General features: G+C 36.3%; 2 protein-coding genes across 5 annotated transcripts in view; one reads left to right on the forward strand and one right to left on the reverse strand.

Annotated features, from left to right (window-relative positions):
* LOC102827212 (chromosome unknown open reading frame, human C1orf27) overlaps positions 1 to 690 on the reverse strand; it is a 57,269-nt gene extending 56,579 nt beyond the window's left edge. For all 3 annotated transcript variants that reach the window (XM_006872699.1, XM_006872698.1, XM_006872697.1), the window contains exon 1: positions 592 to 690. In XM_006872699.1, the coding sequence (XP_006872761.1) occupies positions 592 to 690 (99 nt within the window). The remainder of the gene's footprint in view (positions 1 to 591) is intronic.
* A 5,917-nt stretch (positions 691 to 6,607) lies between these two features.
* Positions 6,608 to 27,569, forward strand: part of TPR (translocated promoter region, nuclear basket protein) — a 75,623-nt gene continuing 54,661 nt past the window's right edge. The window contains exons 1-18 of one of the 2 annotated variants that reach the window (XM_006872700.1): positions 6,608 to 6,677; positions 7,036 to 7,335; positions 9,570 to 9,674; positions 11,691 to 11,764; positions 15,148 to 15,244; positions 16,373 to 16,476; positions 16,795 to 16,959; positions 17,345 to 17,437; positions 17,843 to 17,923; positions 18,005 to 18,092; positions 19,242 to 19,382; positions 20,036 to 20,127; positions 20,391 to 20,588; positions 22,730 to 22,837; positions 24,252 to 24,478; positions 25,048 to 25,211; positions 26,731 to 26,864; positions 26,943 to 27,091. In XM_006872700.1, the coding sequence (XP_006872762.1) occupies positions 6,608 to 6,677; positions 7,036 to 7,335; positions 9,570 to 9,674; positions 11,691 to 11,764; positions 15,148 to 15,244; positions 16,373 to 16,476; positions 16,795 to 16,959; positions 17,345 to 17,437; positions 17,843 to 17,923; positions 18,005 to 18,092; positions 19,242 to 19,382; positions 20,036 to 20,127; positions 20,391 to 20,588; positions 22,730 to 22,837; positions 24,252 to 24,478; positions 25,048 to 25,211; positions 26,731 to 26,864; positions 26,943 to 27,091 (2,390 nt within the window). Of the gene's footprint in view, positions 6,678 to 6,987; positions 7,336 to 9,569; positions 9,675 to 11,690; positions 11,765 to 15,147; positions 15,245 to 16,372; positions 16,477 to 16,794; positions 16,960 to 17,344; positions 17,438 to 17,842; positions 17,924 to 18,004; positions 18,093 to 19,241; positions 19,383 to 20,035; positions 20,128 to 20,390; positions 20,589 to 22,729; positions 22,838 to 24,251; positions 24,479 to 25,047; positions 25,212 to 26,730; positions 26,865 to 26,942; positions 27,092 to 27,569 lie in introns of those variants that run through there. The other variant, XM_006872701.1, reaches the window with a different exon arrangement.

A 27,569-nucleotide genomic window follows, 5' to 3' on the forward strand; every position in this document is an offset into this window, starting at 1 on the left:
TCGGAAACCCTGTACAGGGTCGCTATGGGTCGGAACCGACTCGACGGCACTTAACAACAACAACAACATACTAAATTAATGATTTTGCATATTATAATATTTTTTGCATATTAAATTAGTATGTAGAAACTCCAAAATTGGCATTTTAACAATTTATTTGTACTAGTATGTCTTACAAGTAGCTCTGGTAGCTTAGTGGTTCTAAATCGGGCAGGCTGCTAATCTCACAGTCAGCAGTTTGAAACTACCAACAGTTCCGCAGAAGAAAGATTTGAGACTTTCTGCTCCCATAAAGATTTATAGCCTTGGGAACCCTTTACATGGTTGCTATTTCACTCCATGAAAGTTTTCACTCCATGAAAAATAACCACCACATACTAAATTATTTTTACATTGCACAAAAGAAAATGTGTCTGACTCAAGCAAACCTAGACTAGGTTTATCCTACTTCTTCATGTTTTTCCTGAAGTATCCACTTGACATGCACTTCTTTGATAACACAGCACCCCAACCTTAAGGTTATTTATAATGGCATATTATTTAATCAACAAGTAATTTGCTTTACCAATAAACATAGTAAAAGATACATACTTGTCCTATTAAAAGACCAGACACAAAAGCCTTTCCTTGGAGATTGATGTTTGAAAGGTATTGGCCAACAGCCTCTTCTACAATGTAGGTTCTTCCCATTATTGAGAGCTAACTCAAGTTCCTAAATTATAAGAAAAAAAGAAAGAAAGGCATTTTTAGGTAAAAATACAATTTGCTTAAAAAAAAAAATTATATATATATATATACACACATAAAAAATGGGGTTAGTGTACTGCCAGAAGTGACATACTGTGGTTGTAACCCCCATGCCTAGCAGTGAATAGTTATTAAATAGTGAATTCTTTCTTGCACAGCTTAAATGTAGCTTCAGAATTCTCAACAGTGCAGCAGGAAACAAATGTCAATCAATCAGAGTTGGAACGAGGGATCAAACTTATTTTCCATACCTGGGGTAAGATTGCCGTTGTTGTTGTCAGATGCTGTCAAGTCAGCTCTGGCATAAAGCAACCCTATGAACAGAATGAAACACTGTCCAATCCTGCACCACCCCATAATCGTTACACTTGAGCCCATTGCTGTTATCACTGTGCCAATCCATGCTGTTGAGGGTCTTCCTTTTTTTCACTGCTCCTCCATGATGTTACACTCCAGGAACTGGTTCCTCCAGATTACAGGTCTGAAGTAAGGGAGATGAAGTCATTCTTGTTTCTAAGGAATATTCTGGCTATAGTTCTTCCAACACAAATTTGTTTGTTCTTTGGGCAGGCCATGGTACTTCTCTATTCAATGCATCAAGTTCTTTTACTGTCTTCCTTAGTCACTGTCCAGCTTTCACATGCATATGAGACAATTGAAAATTCCATGGCTTAGGTCTGGTACGTCTTAGACCTCAAATGGATATCTTTGTTCTTGAACACTTTAAAGAGGTCTTCTGCAGCAGCTTTGCCTAATGCAATATATTGAATGATTTCTTGACTGCTGTTTCCATGAATGTTGATTGAGGATCCAAACAAATTAAATCTTTGACAACTTTAATCTTTTCTCTGTTCACCATGATGTTATTTACTGGTCCAGTTGTGACTTTGAATTGAGGTTCAATCCAGTTTTGTTTTCTTTGCATTGAGGTGCAATCCATACTGAAGACTGTGGTGTTAGATATTCATCAGTATTTTAAGTCCTCTTCACTCCAATAAGCAAAGTTATGTTATCTGTATACCACAGGTTGTTGATGACTCTTCCTTCAATCCTGATACCACATTCTTCTTCAATACAATTTAGCTTCTCAGATTATTTGCTCAGTATACAGACTGAATAAGTATGGTGAAAGAATACAACGCTAGCACACAACTTTCCAGATTTTTAAACCATTCAGTATCCCCTTGTTCTGTTTGAGTAAATGCCTCTTGGTCTATGTACAGGTTCCTCACAAATACAATTAAGTGTTCTTGAATACCCATTCTCTGCAATGCTATCCATAGCCTGTCATGATTATCACAGTTAAAAGACTATGCATAAAAGGCCATAGGTCGAATCCCCATCCAGAATCTTCTGAGGTGGGTAATTTCCTCTTGAGAGGACAAGCAGATCAGTCTGGAGCAGCTAGAAGAAACGAAGATACTTCTTGAAAGAAAGACGAGCAGGACAAACCAAAACAGTAACAGCAGTCTGATTGACTACCACAAGAACAAGCAAGTTGTTCACCCAGGAGCCATCAAGGCAAGTGGTCGGGTGCCCTCAGGGCAATCCAATTCTTATCTTACAACACCACACAGAACTGATTTTCAACCGTTTTATATACATCTGAAAACTGGACAATGAATTAGGAACACTTAGAAGAACAGATGTATTTGAGTAACTGTTAGGAAAGACACACAAATCTGTCTTAGAAGTACAGCCAACCAGAACACTCCTTGGAAGAGAGGATGATGAGATTCCCTCTTATGCTTTGGACATGTTGTCAGGAAGGATCAGCCCCCTGAGAAGGACATCATTCTTGGTAAAGTGGAAGGCCAATGAAAAAGAGTAAGACCACCAACGATATAGAATGATGCAGTGGCAATAACAATGGGATCAAACATAACAATTATGAGGCTGGTGCAGGTAGTGGTTTCTTTGGTTGTGCATAGGGTCATTATGAGTCAAAACTGATTTGATGGCACATAACAACAATTTCTTAGTTGTGTGATCTTTCATAAGCTATTACTGTGTCTCATTGTTCTCATTTATAAAAATAGGAAAGATGATAACTTCTGTGAAACTATTAAACTTGAAGGCATCAAGAATCATTTACCCAATAAGCATTTATTAAAGAATTACTATATGCTAGAAATTGCGTCAGGAAAAATGGTTTGAGAGATGAACAACCCTCGGTCACTGGCCTTGAGTAACTCACAGTACAGTGAGAGTTACATAAGTAGATAAATTGCAATACAATAACACTGAAAATAGCTTCTACTTTGTACAAAGCCCTTTTCTAAGTGTTTTACAAGTGGTAACTTACTTAACTTTCCCAAAGTACCATGAAGTAGTTATAACATTATTACCTCATTTTCTGGAAGAAAAAGGGATTAAGTAACTTGTATAAGTGACAGCTGTAAAAGTGACAAAGGTGGGATTTAAACTCCTGCAGTTGGACTCCAGAACTCATGCTCTTAAATACTATGCACATACTGAGGAATCACATGTTGTCCCCCAGTTTACCACAAAGAGTAGCTCTAGTACATTCACCTTACTAGTTTAAGGTCCTGTAACTTGAGTTTCTGTAGCTTAAAATCAAAGATGCTGACTAAAAGAGCTAGATGATTATGAGCAATTCTCTCAAGGAGTTCACATTCAGTGTGGGAGCAAAAACAGATATCTTTTTAAAACGCTATAAAATAGCAGACTACGGGAACATATGTGCAGTATTCCAAATAATGTGTTTAGATGTAATTTCCCAAGAGATAAATCACTTAAGGCTCTGTAAATATAAATTGGAATCTTATTCAGTACCACAAAGACAAGTTTATTGTCAATGTTGTATGGTAAACTGCCAGTCACAGGTAGTTTGTATCACTCTAAAACTAAAAATCCCACAAGATTAGTTCAAATTTCAAATGGCACAGTGGACACTGTTTTCTCAAAGAGCCTGTTCAGTTGTGTCTCAAAATACATCAAACTTTCCCTATGTCTTTTCTGACAACTATATAAATAAAACAGGTTTGTATTCCATTAAAAAAAAAAAAAAACTTAGAACGCCTGTGTCATGTCATTAAAGCCTCAACACAATTAAGGCCTTTACACATTAAGCAGTGACTTATGACATATTGCTGTGTATTAATTTTCCTCTATTTCATAAGAAGCCCTCATAAGGAGTCCTAGTAGCATTGCGGATAATGAGCTGGACTGCTAACCACAGGGTCAGCAGTTCAAATTTACCAGCTGTTCCGTGAGAGAAAGATGGAGCATTCATTTACAGCCTTGGGAACCCTATACAGTGTTGTCGTCAACTCAGTGGCACACAACCACCACAGTCATTTCATCATGCTATTTGACTCCTTCAAAAGCTAGCCCTACTAGCTTCACATTTTGATATTTTTATTTAATACAGGTTTCTATGATTTTGTAACAGTACTTAACTTACTTTCATATAAAATCATCATTAAGGTCCTCATTGACTTTTAGAATAAGCACTGAACTGAAAGTTATAGCAATGTGATCAGTGCATAGTTACAGACAAGTTCCTTCAGTAATACACTTAGTTTCATTAGGTTGCTTTCCAAAACCAGTTCCAATCAAAACAGTGGCTTTGGAGGGGATCTGATAGGCCAGTTAAATTGAAGTCAGAAAGATTACCTCAGAATACTAGGGTGACTGCTTTGAGAGATTCCAAGAGGGCAATCTTGGCAGATTTTCTCAAAGGACACAAGATGATCACAGGGACTTACTATATAAAGTTGTTGTTAAGTGCTATCCAGTCACTTATGATGTATAGCAATCCTATATAGGGTTTCCAAGGAGTGGCTAGTGGGTTTGAACTGCCAACCTTGCAGTTAGTAGTTCAGAACTTATCCAACAGCACCATAGCAAGACTCTTATTATGCAAAAGTTTTAAGAAAATTTCATTGGTGAGAAAAAGGCTAGGAAATCTGAAATAAGGAGTTTTTCCATCGTGACAATGCACCTGTTTATTCTTTGAGTTGTCCTACAAGAATTTCACTGGAAGATCATACTCTATCCACACTACAGCCCTGATTTTGTCCTTTCAAACTTCTGTTCCCCAAACTCAAAGAACCATGAAAAGGGACATGATTTGAGTCCTATGAGGATGCCAAACTACTATTTTGACATACTGCAAGTTGAAGAGCACAGAATTCCTCAGGAAAGGATTAGTAGAGAGATGGAAACACTGCTTTCAAAAGAGGATGTATTGAGAAACAATAGTTTCACATTTTGATATTTTTGTTTAATAAAGGTTTCTATGATTTTATAGCAATACTTTCACTTATTTTCATATAAAACCAACATTAAGCTCCTCATTGACTTATAAGACAACTATAGTACCGCTAACTGAGAGGTCGGCAGTTCAAACCCATCAGCTGCTGTCGGAAAACAGATACAGGGATGCTATGAGTTGGAACTGACTCAACTTAACAAAATACAACTAAGAAGCTTCCGTTTGTATTTCTTACATGTCTTCACAACTAATTTAATGATTTAAAAAAAAATAATAAATAAATACACCTTTATGTGAGAAAGTCACCAACTGACCAAAATCCTATGACTGTGGAACATGCAAGAAAGACAACATAAGGAACACTTAGTTTCGATAAAGAATTGAAAAAAAAAAACTTCCAGAAGTGTAATCAAACATGAAAGAATCTACACATTTAGCTTAAAAGTTAAGGAATCATGATTTGGAAACAAAGTAGTTAGAGCTGTCATGGTGGTAGGGTGATAAATAAATAGTTTTTAAGAACGCGTTAGAAAACATCTGGTAACCAAGTTTTGACAGTTCATTTCCATTTCAAAAATATAAATATACTGGCTTGTTTGGAATCGAATCGGTTCCAACTCATACAGCCTCTGGATAGGAGGGATTCAAACTATTGACCTTGCGATTAGCAGCTCAGCGAATAACCCGCAATTTACTAAGCCATCAGGACAACTGCAATCACTAACACTTTCTGCGATGTTACCTTACAACATAAACCAACCCCGCTGCCCTGGAGTTGATTCCATTCATAGAGACCCCAAGTGTGTCAGGATAGAAATGTGTTTCATGGGATTTTCAACTCCTTATTTTTTAAAATTCTCTTCCAGAAAAAATGAATCGGAGCCCTTGAATCACCCAGAACCAAATCAATCAATGGTAGCCGGATACGCTGTTTCAAATAAGGATAGTCTGTCAGACCTGAACTTGTGTGTTTACTGCATGTCTGTTCATGTTTTCCCTTTTTTCTTCCTTAAAAAGAAAAACAAGCCATCAACTAAAGGGTGGTTGTTTTTGTTAAGTGCCGTTAAGTCGATTCCAATCCATAGAGACCCTGTATAGGGTTTTTGAGGAGCAGCTGGTGAGCTTGAACCGCAGGACTTGCAGTTCAAACTGCTTTGCAGTACACACATATTAACTAGAGTAATGGAGAAGTCAATCGATGAGAAGTTTTTAAAAAGACAGCTTTCTGTATCCAAGTGCGTAAGCACAAACTCAAGACATATGCAAATATTACACCCTTACACTGACTCACCTGAACTCAGAATGTGCACTCGTGGCAGACAAGTCAGTCGCAGTATAAGATTCAGGGAAATGGATTTTTTTTTTCCAGAAGGGCCAAACTCCCCTCCAATTCCATAGTCAATGAAGTCATCACAATGCGACCAACTTCCCACACCTCAGTTCTCACCCCAAGCTCGGGGTCTTGGGAGTTCGGTGGCTCATATTGATGACGCAAACCGCCCCCTCCCTTCACTGCAGTGCTTCTGCCAAAGCAACCGAGGCCGCCACCCCGCCCCTTTCCGGGAGCCATTGAGAGCGTGGCGGTAGCCCGGCCCCCACTGTCCGGCTTTACTGGGACCGATGCCCTCTAGTGGCTCAGTGTCTAGAAACCGCCAAAGAGGACGACCCATGACATCCCGGGGCTTTGAGGGTAAGGTCACCAGTTCTTCAGGGAGGGACGTGAGCTGACGATACGTTTGTAGCGCCACCTCGCGGACTGTGGTATACTGCCGGGAGAGGAGAGAAAGTCGGGAGGGGCAACGGGGGAAGAAAGGGAACGAGGGACGCGGGATTGGGTTTCTGAAAGGGATTGTAACAAATACTACGTTTCCCAGAGGCCTGTGTGTTGAAGTGGGTAGAAAGGGGAAGCGGAAATCGGATTGTTTGGTGGGGGGTCAGAGGCCGTCATTGGACTCGAATTCCCAGCGTTCGCAGCCTCAGGCGGCTGCGTGCGCACTTTGGGCGCGGGCAGTGTTGGGCCATTACCACCGCAGAACTCGATTTCTCAGGGTCCCGCCGCGGGAGTCTGCGACGGGCGGGCGCGCGGGAGCCTCCCAGTGAGGCGACGGAGGCGACGGCCCTGGCTTCTGGGTTCTCCTGGTCTTCGTCTTTCCCCACTTCTGCCCTATTGGGTGCTGCCACCCCTGCCCCGGCCGACATGGCGGCGGTGTTGCAGCAAGTTCTGGAGCGCACGGAGCTGAACAAGTTGCCTAAGTCCGTCCAAAACAAACTTGAAAAGTTCCTTGCTGATCAGCAGTCCGAGATTGATGGCCTAAAAGGACGGCACGAAAAATTCAAGGTGGAGAGCGGTAAGTGAGACACTCTTCCCGCCATGGTTCTGCGTCTGACTTAGCTGTGTCTGGCCTTCCGCTCCTGAGGAGCTCGCATTTTCTCTACGACCCTGAGAAAAGAGCATAGCATCTTTACCTGTGCTCCGTGGGCAGCCTAGGCCTGCCTTCTCTTTCCTATTACGGTCACCGTTTGATAAGATTTTTCTAATTTTTAATCTTAAGCTTCACACACTTATCTTTTTATTTGTGAATATTTAGGTGCTTTTACACCAGAGTTGCCAGCGATTGCAACTTTTTTCCATCTTTATTCTTCCCTTTCATTATGCTCTAAGCTTAGAATACCTAAATTTTCTTTCATGTAAAGCCCTGTTTCCTTGCATGTTCAGTGATGGTAATTTCCTTTTTACTTTTTAATAATCTTCATTCCAAGTCCATTGTCTCATTGACCATTCATTAGTTAATTAGTGTCTGTTACTCTTTGGTCTTAGAAGTAACTAGGTGCTCACAAAAATGAGTTGAGGTATGTAATAGTGCTGAAAATACGATGGCAAATTCTGAGTATGTCGTTTTCTGCAAAAAGGTGTAATTATCAAGCAGAATCCCCAAGCCTAACATAATAATATGGCTTTCTATTAAGTACTCAATAAATAACTGCTTGTCTGTTCTGTGCTTAATGTTATGCTAAACTAGACTCAGTCCTTTCTCTTGGGAAGTTTGATACTTTACATAAATTTATTGTTGCTATTGTTATGTCTGTCTAATTGGTTCCAACCCTTAACAGCCAAGTACAGGATTTCCAATGTTGTGAAACTTTGTTGTTGTTAAGTGCCTTCAAATTGGTTCTGAGTCAGTGATCTTGTTTAGGGATTCCAAGGAGCAGCTGGTGACTGTGAACTTCTGACCTTGCAATTAGCAGTCTAGTGCTTATCCTTCATGCCACATGTGAATCTTTTCAGGGGCAGAAAGCCTCCTGTTTCTGCTGTGGAGTGACTAGTGGGTTTGAACTGCTGATCCTGTGCTTAGTAGTCCAGTGCTTGCCCTATAGTGTCAATATATTACTATTCTATAGTAATACTAATAATAATAGGAGTCCTGGTGTGGCACTGCAAGATGAACACTGAATTGCTAACCAAAAGCTAACTGTAAGGTTGATGATTCATAGCCACCAGCTGCTCCTTGGAAATGATATACAGGTTTGTTACATATTGTAATTGACTTAATGACACTTAACAGCAACAACAATACGGTTGATAATACATTTTCAGATATTATTTTAACTATTGTAAAACCTTTTAAAGCAAAGCAGTTTTTAGCTGAACAGTTTTTTCCTATATATCTGTGTATGTTGTGTGTGTGTGTGTGTGTTTGTTGTTAAGTGCCATCCATTCAGTTCCAACTCATGACAAACCCAGTATGCCCTTTCCAGGACTCCTAATGTAGTACTGTAAGATCAGCACTCAATTGGAACCACAAGGTCAGCAGTTCAAACCCACCAAATACTTCTCAGAAACCCTGTACCGGGTCACTATGAGTCAGAACCAACTGGACTGCGCATTTCAACAACAACATGGACTTTCCAAAGAGAAGTTTGGTAGGTTTGAACTGCCTGTCTTACAGTTAGCAGTTCAGTGCTTATCCTACAGTGCCACACCAGGACCCCACCAGATACCCCTTGGAAACCCTTTACAGAAACCCTTTACAGAGTTGCTTTTAGCTGTAACTAACTCAACAGCATTTAAGAACAATAGCAATTTAAAAATTTGCCTTAAGCCAAACAGTCTGCTGCTATCTAGCGTAAAATACCAAGATAAATGAGATATTGTCTATTTTCTATCAAGATATTCGTGAACTTGGGTATTTACATACACAACTAAATACTAAAGCCATTTGGGGCCGTATTTCATTTTGTCATATTATCTGTTAGAAATACTAGGTAAAACTCTTTTCATTGTACATTCTGTTTGTTTCTTCAAATCTTTCTTTTTGGGTTACAATTAAAATACTTTTCTCCAGCATACCAAATTTTAAAATCTAGGTTATTGAAAATGAATAGCAGAATTGGCAGTATGGAGTCCTGGCATGGTTATGTAGGATAAGCACTAGCCATAAGATTGGCCGTTCAGACCCACTAGGCACTCCTTGGAAACCCTGAACAGGGGTATTATGAGTTGGAACCGACTCAGCGGCACTTGACAGCAGCAGCATTGACAAATGTGTATATGTGCTTGATTTTTTTTCTCGTTCTTCTGTAGAACAACAGTATTTTGAGATAGAGAAGAGGCTTTCTCACAGTCAGGAGAGACTTGTGAATGAAACTCGAGAGTGCCAGAACTTGCGGCTTGAACTAGAAAAGCTCAGTAAGTATTGAATGTCGTATTTGCATATGTATTACTAGAATATTGAGAATGCTTTGAAAACATTTATTTTGTATATATGGAAATACGTATTATAGTCTGGTGTGGCACTGTAGGATAAACACTGGACTGTTAACTGCAAGGTTGGCTATGTAAACCCACTAGCAGCTCCTTGGAAACCCTATTCAGGGTCGATATGAGTCAGAACTGACTCCACGGCACTTAACAACATCATTGTTTTCACTTACCATATTTTAATTTTTTTCCCCATAAAAGATAAAGACGCTACAAGAGCGCAGAGCTAATGATGAGGAAGTCTGTTTTCTGATTCTGACTGTGCTATTAAAAGTTATTTTACCATGTGTGACTTACATGGTAAGTATCTGGCTGGTACATGTCTGTCTGCTTACTCAGCCTTACAGATCAGTTGTGAAATGTTTGAAAACATTTGAAAGGGATAAATCATTAGATAACTGAAAAAGGGAATAATTTAATTATTTTTGTTATTGTATAGAGTTTATCGATTCCATTATCAGTGCATTTTGTTTTCCTTTCTTTTAATTTTTATAAGTATCGATGAATCTCAGGATATTTCCTCTTTAAGGCTCAGTTCTAGTGAACTGTTGCTGTTGTTAAGTGCCGTGGAGTCGGTTCTGACCAATAGCGACCCTGAACAGGGTTTCCGAGGCTGTAAATCTTTACCGGAGCAAAAAGCCTCGTCTTTCTCCTGTGGAGCAGTGGGTAGTTTCGAACTGCTGAACTTGCGGTTCGCAGCCCGATTCGTAACCACTACACTACCAGAGCTCCTGCTAGTGAACTAGAGGTGGTTATTTTACTTTGTGGGTTCCCCCCACCACCACCACCATTATTTTCTAGGCAGTTTACAGATCTTAGCTAAAACTCCTGACATTTCTTGGGAGGATAATATGCCTTACTCTTTGCATACAGTTACAAAAGCAATGTTAGTACCATTTTGTAGTAGACACATGATAATTAATTGCAATTAGATATAGTTAGATTTTATTTTGATTGATACAGAAGAAAGACAGGTGTGTAGTAATCAAAGGACTGGTTAAAGCAACCTCTTCTCTCTTAATAGACCCATGCCATTGTTTTACTTGTTTAGGTTATAACTCTCTACTATTGAGAGTACCTCATTTAAAAGCATGATATATGATGTCTCATGTGTACCTGTTTTGAGGCATAAATACTGAGTAGTTATGCTCATCATCTGTTGAAGGCTTTGCCTTTAGCGGTGGTGGTGAAGAATTTCAGGAAAATGGTTCTGGTTGTACATTATTCTGAAAGCTAGAGAAAGGAGGGAAGAGGAAAGCTAGGGATATAACTCACCTGATGGAGACAGACATTACTAGTGTACCTCCCTGTTGTTGTTGTGAAGTGCCTTTGAATTGATTCCAACCCATAGTAACTCTGTATAGCGTTTCCAAGGAGCAGCTGGTGAGCTTGAAATGCTGACCTTGCAGTTCAAAGGTCTTTGCAGTCTGATGCATTGCCCCACAGTGCCACACCAGGACTCCATACCTCCCTTGAGGTGTAGAATTATGTTTGGATTTTTAGTTTATATTTCAGATCTGTAAGACTGGACAGCAGTAGATAGCAAGTAAGACAATAGACAACTTGTTTGTTTGCTGTGTACATTTAATTGGTATTGTTAATTGCTCTTTTTAATTGCTCTTTTTATCTAGTTTTCTAATTTATATGAGGAATCTTCAAAAAGTTCATGGCAAATTTCATTGTCTTTTAATTCATTTTCTATAAACTTTTTGAAGGTCCTTTGTATAATTTATACCTGACAGTACAAATGGTTAAGCAGCCAGACTTTCTAAACACATTTAAAAATACAGCAAATGTGGATTATGTTCATGCTTTTGGAATGTGATGTTGTACAACTCAATTTTTCTGGATTTTAAAAACAGATTTAGGTAGCAGTTGGATAAAAACGATTATTGTGATTTTCAGGCTAATTACATGTATGGTCATAAAATTTTTTTTATCCAGACAATCAACTGAAAGCTCTAACTGAGAAAAACAAAGATCTAGAAATTGCTCATGATCGCAATGCTGCCTTTCAGGTAAAAGTATTATTACAGTGGATAAAGATATTGTAAATAAAACACTTGCGAAAGTTTCTATTGTGATTGTGTTTATGTTATTTAGTCAGTGGAAAAATGAAACAGATATGCAACTAGGAAAAACGGCTTTTAAAAAATATGTATATGTACATTTCTTAATTGGATTTCTAGACATTTGTTGATTGGGCATTATTTTTACTCATTAGAGTGTATTACTACTGAATATAAAACCCACTATTTTTAGTCTGTAGCCCTTGGGTTGGGTTGTTTTTTAACTTCTTATTACAAATACTGTAAAGCTTTATATAGGTTAGACTTTCAGGGATTCATTTCTCTCTCCATCTACTCACCTATCTACTTCCCTTCCATCCTTTATACCTTCTTTTCTTTTCCTAGTTATCTATTGAATGCCTCCTGTGGCCCAGTCATTGTTTCAGGCCTTTTGGTTTAGTTGGAAATTAAAATAAACCCATATCAGTAACTATTTCTTTTAAGCAGTGAAAGAATAATAAATTGAATATAATTGTGAGGATTACTAACCATAAATGACTATATTTTAAGTATAGTCATTTATAGACTATAAAATGACTATATTCATTGACTCTTTTAACAGGATAAAACTTTACAGCTTTTTTTTTTAATTTGCATCTGACAATAAAATACATTTGGTATTGAATTAAGAATGATTTCTTCCAATCTGTAAAAGAAAGAAAAAATTCTGTTCCTAGAGTCTCAACAGTTGTACTAAACCCATAATATACCTAGAAATTACTTTCAAGAAAGTGTTTACATAAAGAAAATTCAGATACTTTAGTGAAAACTGTAAAAGTATAACCTAATAAGCCAGAGATGTAAGGTGGTGGTTCAAGCTCACCAGCTGCTCCTCAGAAACCCTATACAGGGTCACTATGGGTTGGAACTGACTCGACGAACTGACTCGATGGCACTTAACAACAATAATTATGTAACCTGTTTCTGGATGGGAAGATTTTCCAAATTAATGTATTGGTTTAATGTTTTTGACTCCACCAAGTGAGATAGTTTAAAACTCGATAGCATAGTTCTGAAGGTGATTGGAAAAAATTAATGGGTCATAATCCATTGAATAATTCTGGGAAAGTGTACATTTAAAAATTCATGCCTAGCCACATGTTACAATGCTTTGTAAAGTTATGATAGGTAAAACATAATGCATCAGCTGATACAGAGATTAGTAGAACCAGATAATCAAGAAGTAAAACCCAATTATGTTGTTAATTGCTGATTCGGTTCCTACTCATAGTGATCCTGTATAGGGTTTCCAAGGAGTGGCTGATGGGTTTGAACCACTAACCTGGTGATTAGTCCAGTGCTTGTCCTGCAGCGCTACACTCCTAAACTCGTTATGTTGTTGTATAGTACTATCAAGTAGGGTCTGACTCATAGAGACTCTGTGTAGGGTTTCTGAGGAATGGCTGTTGAGAAAGATGCTCATGGATGGGGTGGAACTAGAATACCTAGATAGATCTTAATCTCACAGTGCTATCCAAATAATTTCCAGTTTAAGAGTTAAAAAAAGAAAAAAGAAGCAGCAGCTGTTACTGTTGTTTAGTGTTGTTGAGTCACTTCTGACTCAGTGACCTTGTGTAGGGTTTCCAACGAGCAGCTGATGGACGTGAACCAACAACCATGTGGTTACTGGACTATTTATCCAACAGCGCCACATCAGGACTTATTTGACTATTGACTGGGAAGGACTTCTAAACAAAAATAGTATTAGAAGTTAATGATATCCTACCCAATAAAAATGTTTAATTCTTTGCATTCAAAAACTGAAAACAAATGACTTAAAAAGGTCTTTGTTTTTCTTAAAATTAAGACTATAGCACTAGACTGTGAACCACAAGGTTGGCAGTTCAAATCCTCAAAAATTGTATTACAGGTTCGTTACATGTTGGAAGTGACAGCACTTAACAAGATGTCCTCAATATATACAACTAACTTCTTTCAAATTATAAGAAAATCATTCAAAGGGAAAATGGACAAAAGGAGTTAAAAAAGAAATTAGAGAGGAAGCTATCCAGATAACCAGTGACAATATAACAGTTTTACTGAACTTTTTATAAAAAAAATACAGATAAAACAGGGTTATTTACGTCGCCCCACATTTGCATCAGTTTATTTCTCTCTTCTTTCCTTTCATTATCTTTAATTCTGGCAATGAGATTTGTACTTTTGACTAAAATGCGTATAAATTTCTGTTATTTTGCTGCAAAGCAATTTGACAATTAAAACAGTTTTGAAGCTTGGTGGCTCCATAGGGTAAGCATTGGACTGCAAACCACAAGGTTGGCTGTTTGAGTTAACTAGTCACTCTGTGGAAGAAAGACGCATAGAAAGTTTGGGAAAACCCTTTTCAGGATCACAATATGAGTCAGACCCGAATCCAAGGCACTTAACAACAGCTACAATTGAGAGTTTTAAGTAATTTCTAGGAATCTTTCTTGAGAATTAAGTAGAACTAATATATAAATATGGAGTCCTGGTGTGGTGCTGTGGGTTAATGCACCAGACTGCAAAGCCGTTTGAACTACAAGGTCCATGGTTCAAGCTTACCAGTCACTCCTTGGAAACCCTATACAGGGTTGCTATGAGGGGAAACTGATTTGCCGGCACTTAACAACAACAATATGTAAATATAGGGATGGTGGTAGTTGTGTGCCGTCGAGTCAGTTGTGACACATAGTGACCCTTGTATAGGGTTCCGAGGAGTGGCAGTGAGTTTGAACCACCAACCTTGTGGTTCAAAACTGACCTTGTGGTTGAGTGCTTATCCTACAGTATCTGTTGTTGACATGTTTGAAGAGCCCAAAGCTAAAAACAAGTTTAATGTCCGCTATTTACACCCTCGGAAACCCTGTACGGGGTCGCTATGGGTCGGAACCGACTCGAAGGCACTTAACAACAACAACAAATGTCCTGGTGTGGTACTGTAGGTTAATTCACTGGACTTCTAAAATCAGTTTGAACCTCTGTCAATGGTACAAGTTCACCAGCCATTCCTTGGAAACCCTATACAAGGTCGCTATGGATCGGAACCGACTTGAAAGCACTTCAACAACAGCAACAACAAAAGACAAGTTTCATTAGGACATTATTCCATATGGTAAAATGAACATGGAGAAATTCACTTGAGCCTGAGAAAGTCAATAGGAAAATCAAGCATACGAACAAAAGTATCAGGATTGTCGATAGTTTTAAAACTTTTTATATATAAGATATCAGAGAAAGAAAATCAAATGTTTTCCAGCTACTGCAAACTTAAGTGACAATCCCATGTTCAAGTGCCTATATTGATTCACTCAGTTATTTAAATGTATTACTCATACTCATTTTTATGACAGAGCCAATTTACAAGAACAAAGGAAGAATTAGAAGCTGAGAAAAGAGACTTAATTAGAACCAATGAGAGACTGTCTCAAGAACTTGAATATTTAACAGGTATGAAGAATAAATTATTAAGAAGTGCTTTAGTCTCCAATCTCATTCCTTCCTTTCCCAGTTAATTTCTTTCAATGATGTTTCTTTTTCATGGCTCAGTATAGAGTTCTGAATAGTCTGTTTTTCCCCTACTCTAGTGCACAAATGAAAAACTTTTCTCAGGGAACCTTTAGACCAAGGTTTGCATATTAAAATATACTGTAATGTTATTTATAGCATCAAATTGGGAGCATTTTAAATGTTCAGTTTTCAAGGCTGAGCTCCTGTTCTTTATTTTATACATACACCTTTGATGTCCATAAGTATTCTATGTAAAACCTAAAAAGAGTCCATGTTTAAAAACAGACTAAAGTGGCTGGGAAGTAATATGTAGTACATCTAGAGTACAACAAATAGAGGATAAAATATTAAACACAACTGATGTTTCAAGTGAACATTACTTTTACGTGGTTTATCTAATGCTGTCAAGATCCTTTTAGTTCCTTTTTAAAAGGTTTTTTCATGTTTTTATTTACAAAGGGAAGGATTTTTAGCTATTCTTGTTTCTTTGCAATAATAATTAACTACAATTCCAGTCTCAGATAAAGTTACTTCAGAAAATGTGTTGGTATTGTTCAGATAGTGAGTAGGTAAAAGTTTTTTGTTTTGTTTTTTCTGTAAAAACCTAAGGTGTTAAAAAAAATTGAATGTTTATATTCTAGCTGTCTGGAGGTGAAGTTTTTTTTTTAATCTGTCACTACTTTTTAACTTAAAAAATGGTCACTTAAACTTTAAAGTATATCTAAGGAAAATTAAGGTTAATGTTGAGTTTTTAGCTTTGTTGTTGTTAAGTATTAAGGACCATTGAGTCAGTTCTGACCCATAGCAACCTGTATAGAATTTCCAAGGAGCAGCTGGTGAACTCAAACCACTGTAATATCAAGTATAGTTGATATGTTTGGTTGGATGCATGACTTTGCATGCTTTATAGCCTATTGATTAAAATTAAGTTGGCAGTTAAGTATGGCATAAACAAGTTAAAAGGGAGTTGAGAACTACTTACTTTGTATTAAATGTTTTCAGCCCTAGGGATGCATTTTTCATGTTTTTTCCACAAAGCCTTAACTGTTAATTATTTTCAAATTCTAGAGGATGTTAAACGTCTAAATGAAAAACTTAAAGATAGCAATACAACAAAGGGTGAGCTTCAGTTAAAATTAGATGAACTTCAAGCTTCTGATGTTTCTGTTAAGGCAAGTAACAAATAATTCCTAATACTCTTTTTGCTTAATACACAAATTTAAATACACACATATTGATTATCTGTTAGGTAGGTAAAAGTATTATTTTGTTTTTAATATCAGGGATTTATATATTAGGCCAGTTTCAATTGAACTATTTTGCTTATTTGAAATTTAATTTTGTTCTTACCTGATTGTGTTGTTAGTTTAGAATGCAAAGAGCTATTCATTTTTATTTTTAATTAAAATTCTGCATGTCCTTTAGCTATAGACCATCTTTTTTATAACCATATATAATAACTATAAGCTCTGTTTTTTGGATTTATTTAGTACAGAGAAAAACGTTTGGAGCAAGAAAAGGAATTACTACATAGTCAGAATGCATGGTTGAATACAGAGTTAAAAACCAAAACAGATGAACTTCTAGCTCTTGGCAGAGAAAAAGGAAACGAGATTTTGGAGCTTAAATGTAATCTTGAAAACAAAAAAGAAGAGGTAAACAAGTAAACATTTATCTTTCCATGTAGGGTATAACTTATAGTTGTGTGCCAGTTTGTTAAAAGATTCATTCATGTGTGACTCAAGTGTAAGATCCAGGTTCAAGTTTGGAGTCCCAGAAAATTAAAATTGCAGTTAAATAAATTTAAGATATTCTCTAAATCTTGATACTGTTTACCATCATGGGATTTATCTTTCCTAAGACACGTGTTTAGGAAATAATGGTAAGTTTTTTGAGCTAAATCCAAACACATAGTTTCATGAGTTTCATTGTCATAAATGTATATTTCATGTAAATTTTGCTTTTACTTGCTATTAGAAATTTTATCAAATTAATTTTACTTACTGTTACATGTTCCCCTACTCTGTATTATGTTTTTAGGTTTCTAGACTGGAAGAACACATGAATGGCTTGAAAACATCAAATGAGCATCTTCAGAAGCATGTAGAAGATTTGTTGACCAAATTGAAAGAGGTCTATATATTCACTTTACAATGTTTGCCTTTTACAAAATAATAACACATTTATGAAGCTGTTTATAAAATAATTTCATGTTTTAAACTGTCTCTGGCACTGTAACACTGTCAGGCTAAAATAGCTAGAATCAAAAATAGCAATTATATGCTGAATCCAGAATACTATTTCAATAAAATCAGTATAGGATACTTTATTGATTCCACTTTAAGATAAAAATACCATTAGTATTTTATGCCTCAAGGAATTCACTTTTGTTTTAAAAGCTGATTTAAACTTTAATGTTTTAGCCTTTATTTATGACAGAACAAATCTATATTATTTTTATTTGGCATGTATTTTTTACTGCAACATAAACATAAGTTCTGGTCAAACTAGACTCATATAATTGGGTTATTCTTTTAGGCTAAGGAGCAGCAAGCCAGTATGGAAGAAAAATTCCACAATGAATTGAATGCACATATTAAACTCTCTAACCTATACAAGGTAAATACCTCATCACATGTTTAATATCTTAATGATGCTTTGATGGCTGTTAAGTAACCTTTTGAGTTTAACTTACTGTAGAGTGCTGCTGATGACTCAGAAGCAAAGAGCAATGAATTAACCCGGGCAGTGGATGAACTGCACAAGCTTTTGAAAGAAGCTGGAGAAGGTAAGAGTTTATAATTAGGGAAGGAGTTATTTTAAGTAGAAGATAGCTTTTTCTTTACCTTTGTGTGTAGATTGTTGGATTTAGAAATCAAACTAACTTTTATTAAAGACAAAATTGGTATAAAACAAAGATCCTTGGATATAGTAACTTGAAGTCAGTTTGAACCTGAAGGTTGTTGGTTCAAGCTCACCAGCTGCTCCTTGGGAACCCTATAAAGGGTCACTATGGGTCGGAATCAACTCGATGGCACTTAACAACAACAACATTGTACTATTTATTTCATATAATAGCCATGTATATATGGGAGCTCTGGTAATGTAGTGGTTACAAGTCAGGCTGCTAACCTCAAGGTCAGCAGTTTGAAACTACCAGAGGTTGCACAGGAGAAAGATGAGGCTTTCTGCTCCTGTAAAGATTTGCAGCCTCGGAAATCCTATACAGAGTCTCTATGGGTTGGAACCGATTTGATAGCATTTAACAACAATATATGTATATATATGTATGTATGTAAATATATATATGGTTTTCTAATTGCAACATTTTCTTCCATTTTTGAAGTATCTACTTTGATTAGTACATATAGGCTTATCATTTGAGTAATCTGTAAGTAAATCTTAACTTTTATTTTGTCAGTAGGGTATTGCCAAACCCTTGGTTCCTCAAATTCTTACTTTTGTTTAGTAAGGTAGTTATTTATGATTTCATCCATCCATTTCCGATACTTACGACTAAAGATCAGAAGTGGAACCAAAGATACCCAGAGATACTTTTTTACAATTTGTCTTTCCTTATCTTCATCCACGGATGTTGTTATTAAGTGCTGTCGAGTTGATTCCAACTCATAGCGATCCTGTATAGGATTTCTGAGGAGTGGCCTGGTGAGTTTGAACCACCAGCCTTGCTGTCCAGTGTGTATCCTACTTCGCAGCACCGGGACTCCCCTTCATGGACAAAAAGCATTGAATGGAAAGCATGTTTACCAAGCAAGGGCACTTAAGAAACTCTAAGCATTGCAAGTTGATACCGTCAGCCACAATCTCTAGAATTTAATATCTGTTAAAGCGAAGAATAATATATATTGTGCTGCATTATGTAAGATGCAAGATCGTAACTGTGTGTTTGGTATTCTGTCTTTAAAAATGCTTTTAGCAAACAAAGCAATACAAGATCATCTTCTAGAGGTGGAAGAATCTAAAGATCAAATGGAAAAAGAAATGCTTGAGAAAATAGGGAAATTGGAGAAGGAACTGGAGAATGCAAATGACCTGCTTTCTGCCACAAAACGAAAAGGTATGAATAGTGATGCTTACTGATGACTTTAAATACTAGGACTTCCATATGTAATAGTCATTTAACTAGCAGTATTTCTCTGTTATGCTAAACTTCCCTTAAGTAATTCCATTAAAGGAGTCCTGGTGTGGCCCTTTAAAAGAAGCACTGAACTACTAACCATATGGTTGGCTGTTCAAACCCACTAGCGGCTCCTAAGAAACCCTATACAGGGTCACTATGAGTTGGAACCAACTTGAAGGCATTTAATAATAACATCATTAAAATGTATTTTTGGTTTTTTTCCAATTTAAAATCAGTACTCTTAACTGTGTCTTTACTGAGTTTGGCTGTAAGTGCTAATCAATCACACAAAACTGTGTTTAGTTTCTAGGATAGTTTCAAGTACAAAGGGCCTTCCAGAAATTCATGGGAAAATTCCATTATCTTCTAATTTCATTTTTATTTGAACTTTTTAAAGCCCCCTCTTATAATTGCTATGTGATTTTTAGGATTGGGTTTTGGTACAGGACTAACTAATTTCATATTTTAAAATCTTCGTAGCCATTAATATGCAGTGTACAGTAGGTGTCACTTTTACTTGTCTTGAAAAAAATGGTAGTGTTCAGTTGGCAGTTTCATAGAAATGTACTTAATTTGTGTTTATGGCACAGGAGCCATTTTATCTGAAGAAGAACTTGCAGCCATGTCTCCTACTGCAGCAGCTGTAGCTAAGATAGTGAAACCTGGCATGAAATTAACTGAGGTAAGGATGATAATAGATCTTGCCATTAATTTTACTGGGCTGTAGTATTCAGATCTCCCTAAAACAGTAATCTCAAGAAAAATTATCTTTGTCATATGGTGAGTAATGGATCATCCTAGGAGAGGCTTTCTTGATTCCTGGTTCTAAATAACATATAATAAACACCTTTATTTTGTATAACTGTTAAAGAATGTTTATGATAAAGCAAAATGGGCTACATGCATTTGTTCTTAAGTTTGAAAAATCCCTCTTCTACTTTTCAGTTATATAATGCTTATGTGGAAACGCAGGATCAGTTGCTTTTGGAGAAACTAGAAAACAAAAGAATTAATAAATATCTTGATGAAATAGTGAAAGAAGTTGAAGCCAAAGCACCGATTTTGAAACGCCAACGTGAAGAGTATGAACGTGCACAGAAAGCTGTGGCAAGTTTATCTGTTAAACTTGAACAGGCTATGAAGGTTGGTTTCATGCCTCAATTTTAGCTATGGAAAAAACATGTGGATGAGTAACTAGTTTCTTAAGTATTCATTCCTGTTAGTAAAAGCTAAGTGGATTTTTTTCCCATAATAAGATATTTATGGAGTTTGAAGTCTCTCATCCCATTATTAAACAGTTCTACTTCAAAACGTTCTAACTTTAATCAACTAAAATCATGAGCCTTTTACATTTTGAAAGCTATTTAGTATATTTTCCTTAGGGTTTTTAGTGGAGTATACATACCCAAATCACCTTTGCGACTCTTCAATTAAAATAATTGTCTCTTTTTGTAATAGAATTCTCCTAAACTTCATGTCATTCTTTGTCAAACAATTGTCATTTTCTGGTGTGGCGCTGTGGATTAACGCACCAGACTGCAAAGTCATTTGAACTGCAAGGTCGGTGGTTCAAGCTCACCAGTCCCTTCTTGGAAACCCTGTCGAGGGTTGCTGTAGGTTGGAACCGACTCCATGGCACTTAAAAATACCAACAACATCTAGAAACAATAATATTGTTTGACAGAACTATTTTGAATTCTTTTAACATTTTGAGAAATCTTTATATGCATTTTTGGTTTACTTTGCATATTAGAAGTATCAAGAAAATTCAAATGTCTTTTACTTCTTCAGGTTACTTTTTTTTTTCTGATTACTTTTTGATAGTTTAAAAAGTGATTTTACTCTCATAATCTGTATTTAAGATATCACTATTAGTATTACTGAAAAAAATCTTAAGTTATTACACAAATTTTATTTAGGAAGTTCAAGTAAATCGATTTGCTTGCTATTCTAAACTTAGCAATTTATTTTTCTTTTTGAAGATTATCGTTTTTTAATTCAAAATTGAACTTGTATTATTGCTGCCGATTATAATTTATGGGTCAGCCTAAATTAAGGTGTATTATATCTAAGGGACTCTTCTTCCTGAATCAGATTAAGTCTAGCAGTTTTTGACTGGTTTTTTGATAGGCATGCCTTCCCCATGTAGTTTGTAAAGAAGCCCCTTAAGTCTATTTGATCTTTGGTTTCTCATTGTTGACATCACTAGGGTTTGTTTGCTGTACTATTTTACAGGTTCTTACTTTGTAGTTTTCCAAGAAGTTTTGTTTCTTTAAATTTCCAAGTACATTAGGAAAATATTTCCTTTTTAGCTATTGCTTGCTTGTCAAGGGATAGTTGGGTAGAGAAACTGTAACAACAGTAGCTGTATGTTTTAGAAACAAGTTGTTTGTTTCACTTCTTCATGCAATATATAGTAACAATAATAAAAATTCCTGAAATAATTTTCCCCTAACTGCTGAGAAACGTAATGTTTCCATTTTCTTATATAGCAGGATCTCTGAACTTAACATACATCATGTGTTCTCCAATCTAGATTCTATAGTACTTCTGTGTTACATAGGCTTTTTTTGGTTTCTTGGCCAGTTTGCTACCTTCTTTGTCATCTTAATCCCATTTCAAGCCCGTAAGTTTTGTACCATTACCATCTTTCATGAATGTTTGCATACTTCATTTTTAAATAATTTTGTTTATACTGAAATAATTGGGTTAAATGCACTGTTAGAACAGTGTGCTCATAGATAGTTGAAACACCTGTTTTTCATTTGTAATACTAGAAACATTTTTATGTGAAAATGAAACATTAAAATGGAAACTTTGCATGAATTTCATATAAAACACTAAAGATTATAAAAACGTTTTTTGTGTGTAGCAATCCTTGTTAAATTTTGTCTCTAAACCCCCAGTGATACATGTTACACTTTGTAAAGTACTATAAATCTTACAATTTTTTTTCTAGTAACTTACGTGGGTTAGGTATTGGGCTACTGATCGCAAGTCATATTAGCCAAACTCAACAGCCATTCCTTGGAACAAAGGTGAGGCTGTATGCTTGTGCAATGATCTGCAGTCCCATAAAAAACCACATATAGGGGTCACTGTGAGTCAGAAACAAGTTGGTGTCATTGGGTTGGCTTTGTGTTATGTTTTTAGTTGATGAGTTGATTACTATGGTATTTGAGTACTGTATATTTTTTGTTAGTTATCGATCTTTCATTTATATAAGTCTAATACAGAAAATGCAAAGGAAAACACTAAAAATTCTTAAATTTTGCATTCTAAAGGAGATCCAGCGAATGCGTGAGGATTCTGATAAAACAAACAAGCATTCTTCTGTGCTTGAAAGAGATAATCAAAGAATGGAAATACAAATAAAAGATCTTTCACAACAGGTTAGAATTTCTTACAGAATTAAAAAATATTTTTGTCTCTTGTATTTTTGAACTGATTGCCCAGTAACATTATACTGTTGTTACACTTTATGTCCTTTTGTAAGTAAATGTGTACGAATATTTAATATAGAACTCCATATGAAATTCTAATTAATTAAATAATTAGAAATGCACATTAGCAAAGTTGCAACCTAATTAATGTCTTTACCTAGAACTTCCTCCCCTTTCACCCCCTTTTCTCTTGAAATGTTTGAGAACTCCTCACATAATAGGGGTTAGTTTTAGTAAATGAAGTATTTCAAAGATATACTGTCCCAGTCTCTGAGTATAACCAAATTAATAGACTATGTATCTTTTCACTACTTTGTCAATATGTGTGCAAACACACATGAGTGTATGTTAACATTTTTAATGGTTGGTTGCTTTTATCAAAACAAAACAAACAAAAAACATGTTATATAAATTCCTCTCCCACTTGCTCTTTTTGTTTGTTTGTTTTTTGACAAACACTAGATATGTTTGGCTTAGTAACAAAATTTCATACTATTTCTGTAACATCACGGTGTAATATCACTTTTGGTACTATAGGAAATGCACTGTACTGCTAACCACAAGATTCAAACCCACCAACTGCTCCTTGGGAACCCTATTCAGGGTCACTATGAGTTAAAATGACTCAAGGACCCATAACATCAGTAACATTTTTGCCCTACTGTTGATATTTACGTGCATACATACACAGATAGCACCCACATGTAAAATTTTCATGTAGATGTCATTGCATGCATGCTTTGTATATAAAAATCTATTTTCCATACTGTTCTCTCTGCCGTGCCATGCAATACATATGTAATTGACACATTGATAGAAAAGGAAACTTGAGAAAGTTCGTGGAAAATAAAATTGAAAGAATAGAATTTTTCCATGAATTTTTTGAAATCCCTCTCCTATATTGCTGTATAAATTTGTATTTGGTCACTGTTTTACAAAAATGGGGACATATTTTAGAATTGGAATTTGGCTACTTTTTAAAAGGCCGAAACCATGACACATTAGCATAGAAATTAAAGATAACTCCATTTCATTAAATTTTTCTTTGATTATTTAAATTTTAGTTTCTAAAATCATGAAGTTTCATGCTTTTTAGAAAAAAATTTGTTACATGTCAAAACGATTCTGACTCTAAAGGGTTTCTGAGGATCCAGCTAGTGGATTTGAACCACTGATCTTGTGGTTCAAATCAACCATAAGGTCCAGTGCATTATCCTACAGAGCCACACCAGGACTCTTTTTTTTTAAAGGTGAGAATTTAAGTTAGTGAAAGTTGAGACTTCATAAAGTAATATTTTCATTTTAACATTTCCATTTTAAACATCTTCAGAAGCCAATACTAATTAAGACTTTATTTTCTTAGATTAGGGTACTGTTGATGGAACTTGAAGAAGCAAGGGGTAACCATGTAATTCGGGATGAGGAAGTAAGCTCTGCTGATATAAGTAGTTCATCTGAAGTAATATCACAGCATCTAGTATCTTACAGAAATATTGAAGAGCTTCAACAACAAAATCAGCGTCTCTTAGTGGCTCTTAGGGAACTTGGGGAAACTAGAGAAAGAGAAGAACAAGAAACAACTTCAACCAAGTAAGCAATTGACCACCTGAGTTGTTCAATAATGAATTCTAGTATGGGTTTTTAACTGTTGAGTACTTGGGAAATGGTTATTTCAAGAGGTGGGTAAATGAGCAGCATGGGAAAAGAAAAAGGAATTATAGATTATTTTAGTATTATCTGGTTAGTGCTGTAATAGAAAAAGCTTGTCTGCTTTTTTTGAACCTAATTTGCATTCAGAGAATATACCAGGCTTCACTGATAGGATATGTAGAGATTACCCAAGCAAAGGAAAGGTTTTTTTTTTTTTTAATTTGTATGATGCTGCAGACTGAAAAATGGCTGTGAATAAAAGTAAGATTAATTTGGACTAGGTAGAACTGATCTTAGTTTTTGCAAACATTTTTTCAGATGGCATTGCATAGTAGGTTTAAAAAGTAAATCCTAAAATACCGGGGCAAGAAAAAAGAAAGGATAAGAGAGATGAAGATTGTATGCTTAATGTTAAATAATAAAATGCCTAATTTATATTAAAAAAATTATAATAATCATCAAACTCTGAATCTCAGACTTGTGAAATAGACTTGTTTCATTTCCTGCAGAATCACCGAGCTTCAGCTTAAACTTGAGAGCTCACTCGCTGAATTGGAACAACTCCGTGAGTCCCGACAACATCAGATGCAACTTGTTGATTCCATAGTTCGTCAACGTGATATGTATCGGATTTTGCTGTCACAAACAACAGGAGTTGTCATTCCATTACAAGGTAGGTTTTTATATGCTATCTTAAACATTTCCAAATGTGTTAGGAAACTGCTACTAAAATGTATATAAGGGAATTGATTTTACTATGTTAAGTAATGGTGGTTGCTTCACGTTTAATTACCATATGTCTTTGAATAAAGATGTCATCAGTTCTAAGGCAGCCACCACTATTTTATGTTAAATTAAATCCTTTAGGAGTCTAAGTGTGTTGGACTAGGATTGGACTACTAACTCCAGGGTCAGCAGTTCAAATCCACCAGACACTCCTCAGAAACCATATACAGGGTGGTTGTGAGTCAGAACCACCTCTCCGGCAGTTAACAAGAAGTCCTCGTAACTGTCCTCATAACTGCAGCAATATGGTAGATGGAGAAAAGATTGACGTTGTCAAAAGACTTCATTCAGTTAGTTTTACGTTAATCATCACCAATCATGGCAGCAGTAGCAAGAAATCAAATGGCATATTGCATTAAATAAATTTGCTGCACAAGACCTTTTTAAAACATTCAAGAGCAAAGATATCAGTTTGAGGACAAAGGTGCGCCTGACTTAAGCCATGGTATTTGCAGTAGCCTCATATAAAAGCAAGAGAGGGAAGCTTTGCCAGTTAATTTCAATTCGCCTGTAATTTGTTCCAGAGTCCAACTTCCAAGACAATGAATTCTCATTTGTAATGTGACAGTCATCTAGCGATGTGGCATGCCATTGAAACAGATGGCATTTAGAAAGTAAAGAATGCAGAATAAATTGAAAATAGTTATTATGTCCCACAAACCAGAGTTTAAAAAGTCAGTTACTGAGTTTCTTGGAGCCTGTCTGGCTCAACATTTCCTCTCCTGTTTGGAAGGTAAAGGAGCTCTGGTAGTGTAGTGGTTACGAATTGGACTGTGAACTGCAAGGTCAGCAGTTTGAAACTACCAGCTGTTCCACAAGAGAAAGATGAGGCTTTCTGCTCCTGTAAAGATTTACAGCCTTGGAAACCCTGTACAGCGTCACTATGAGTCAGAACCGACTCCATGGCACATAACAACAACAACATAAGCATGTGAAAGTTGAACGATGAATAATGAAGACCTCAGAAGAAGAATATTAAAAGTCACAGACTGCCAGATCAACAAATCTATCTTGGAAGAGGTCCAGTCAGAATGTTCTTTAGAAGCAAGGATGGCAAGACTTTGTCTCTCATATTAGGGGCATGTCATCAGAGGGACCAGTCCCTGGAAAAGGACATCATCCTTGGTTATATAGAGGGTCAGCAAAAACAAGGAAGACCGCCAACAAGATGGATTGACAGTGGCAGCAGCAGTGGTCTCAAGTGTAAGAATTGTGAGGATGGTACAGGATAAGGAACCAACTTGACAGCACCTAACAATAGCAACAATGGTCATCTTATCATGTTTCATTTCAATAAGCTTAGCTTGTTGACTTTAGTAATGCTATAGTCACATAGACATACTAGGTTAACCTGATTTATGAAAACCAACAAAGCATTTTGTGTCTTTATTTTTGCATTCCTAAAGCTTCTAATTTAGATGATACTTCTCTTATGTCAACTCCAAAACGTGCAAGTACTTCACAGATTCTTTCCACTCCTGCTCCCGTACCTACTCTTGAGTCAACAGAGGCTATAGAAGCTAAGGCTGCCCTTAAACAGGTAAAGAGTACATCATTGTCTTTGGATTTGCTCCTTAGAGAACACAGTCTCCATTCTAATAATTTTTTTACTATTTAGTTGCAGGAAATTTTTGAGAACTACAAAAAAGAAAAGACAGATAATGAAAAGATACAAAATGAGCAGCTTGAGAAGCTTCAAGAACAAGTTACAGATTTGCGTTCACAAAACACCAAAATTTCCACTCAGTTAGATTTTGCTTCTAAACGGTAACTTGCCTTGTTTTTTATTTGGTAATCCATCGTAGTTTTTTATTTTTAAGGTTTTTATTGTGGATTGAGTGAAAGTTTACAGGGCATATCATCAGTTTTACATTCAACAAATCATATACCTTGTTTCATTACAATGATTATAATCCCCTCCATGTACCATCTGTTAACAGTATTTCTCTATATCCACTTAGCTTTTTGAAAAACAAACAAAAAAACCACTCAGGCATATATAATAATTTACATCTTCAAACGTCCCATTCTGCAAGTCTGCCTCCTGGCCACCAGCTCCTAGTCCCTCTCTTCCTAGTCCATGAATCTAGAGTCCTCAGCCATTCACCCTCTCCATGCCCCATCTCTACCTCCATCTCTAACGCTGCTGCTTCTCTGGATAAGGTCCCGCATTCTGCTTGTGCGTTCCTCTCTTGATGGTCCTAGGGTCCTCTGTTTCTGGACTGTAAGATTAACCACTCCCCTT

Source organism: Chrysochloris asiatica, unplaced genomic scaffold (genome assembly GCF_000296735.1).
Source record: "Chrysochloris asiatica unplaced genomic scaffold, ChrAsi1.0 scaffold00210, whole genome shotgun sequence".
Lineage (NCBI taxonomy): Eukaryota > Metazoa > Chordata > Mammalia > Afrosoricida > Chrysochloridae > Chrysochloris > Chrysochloris asiatica.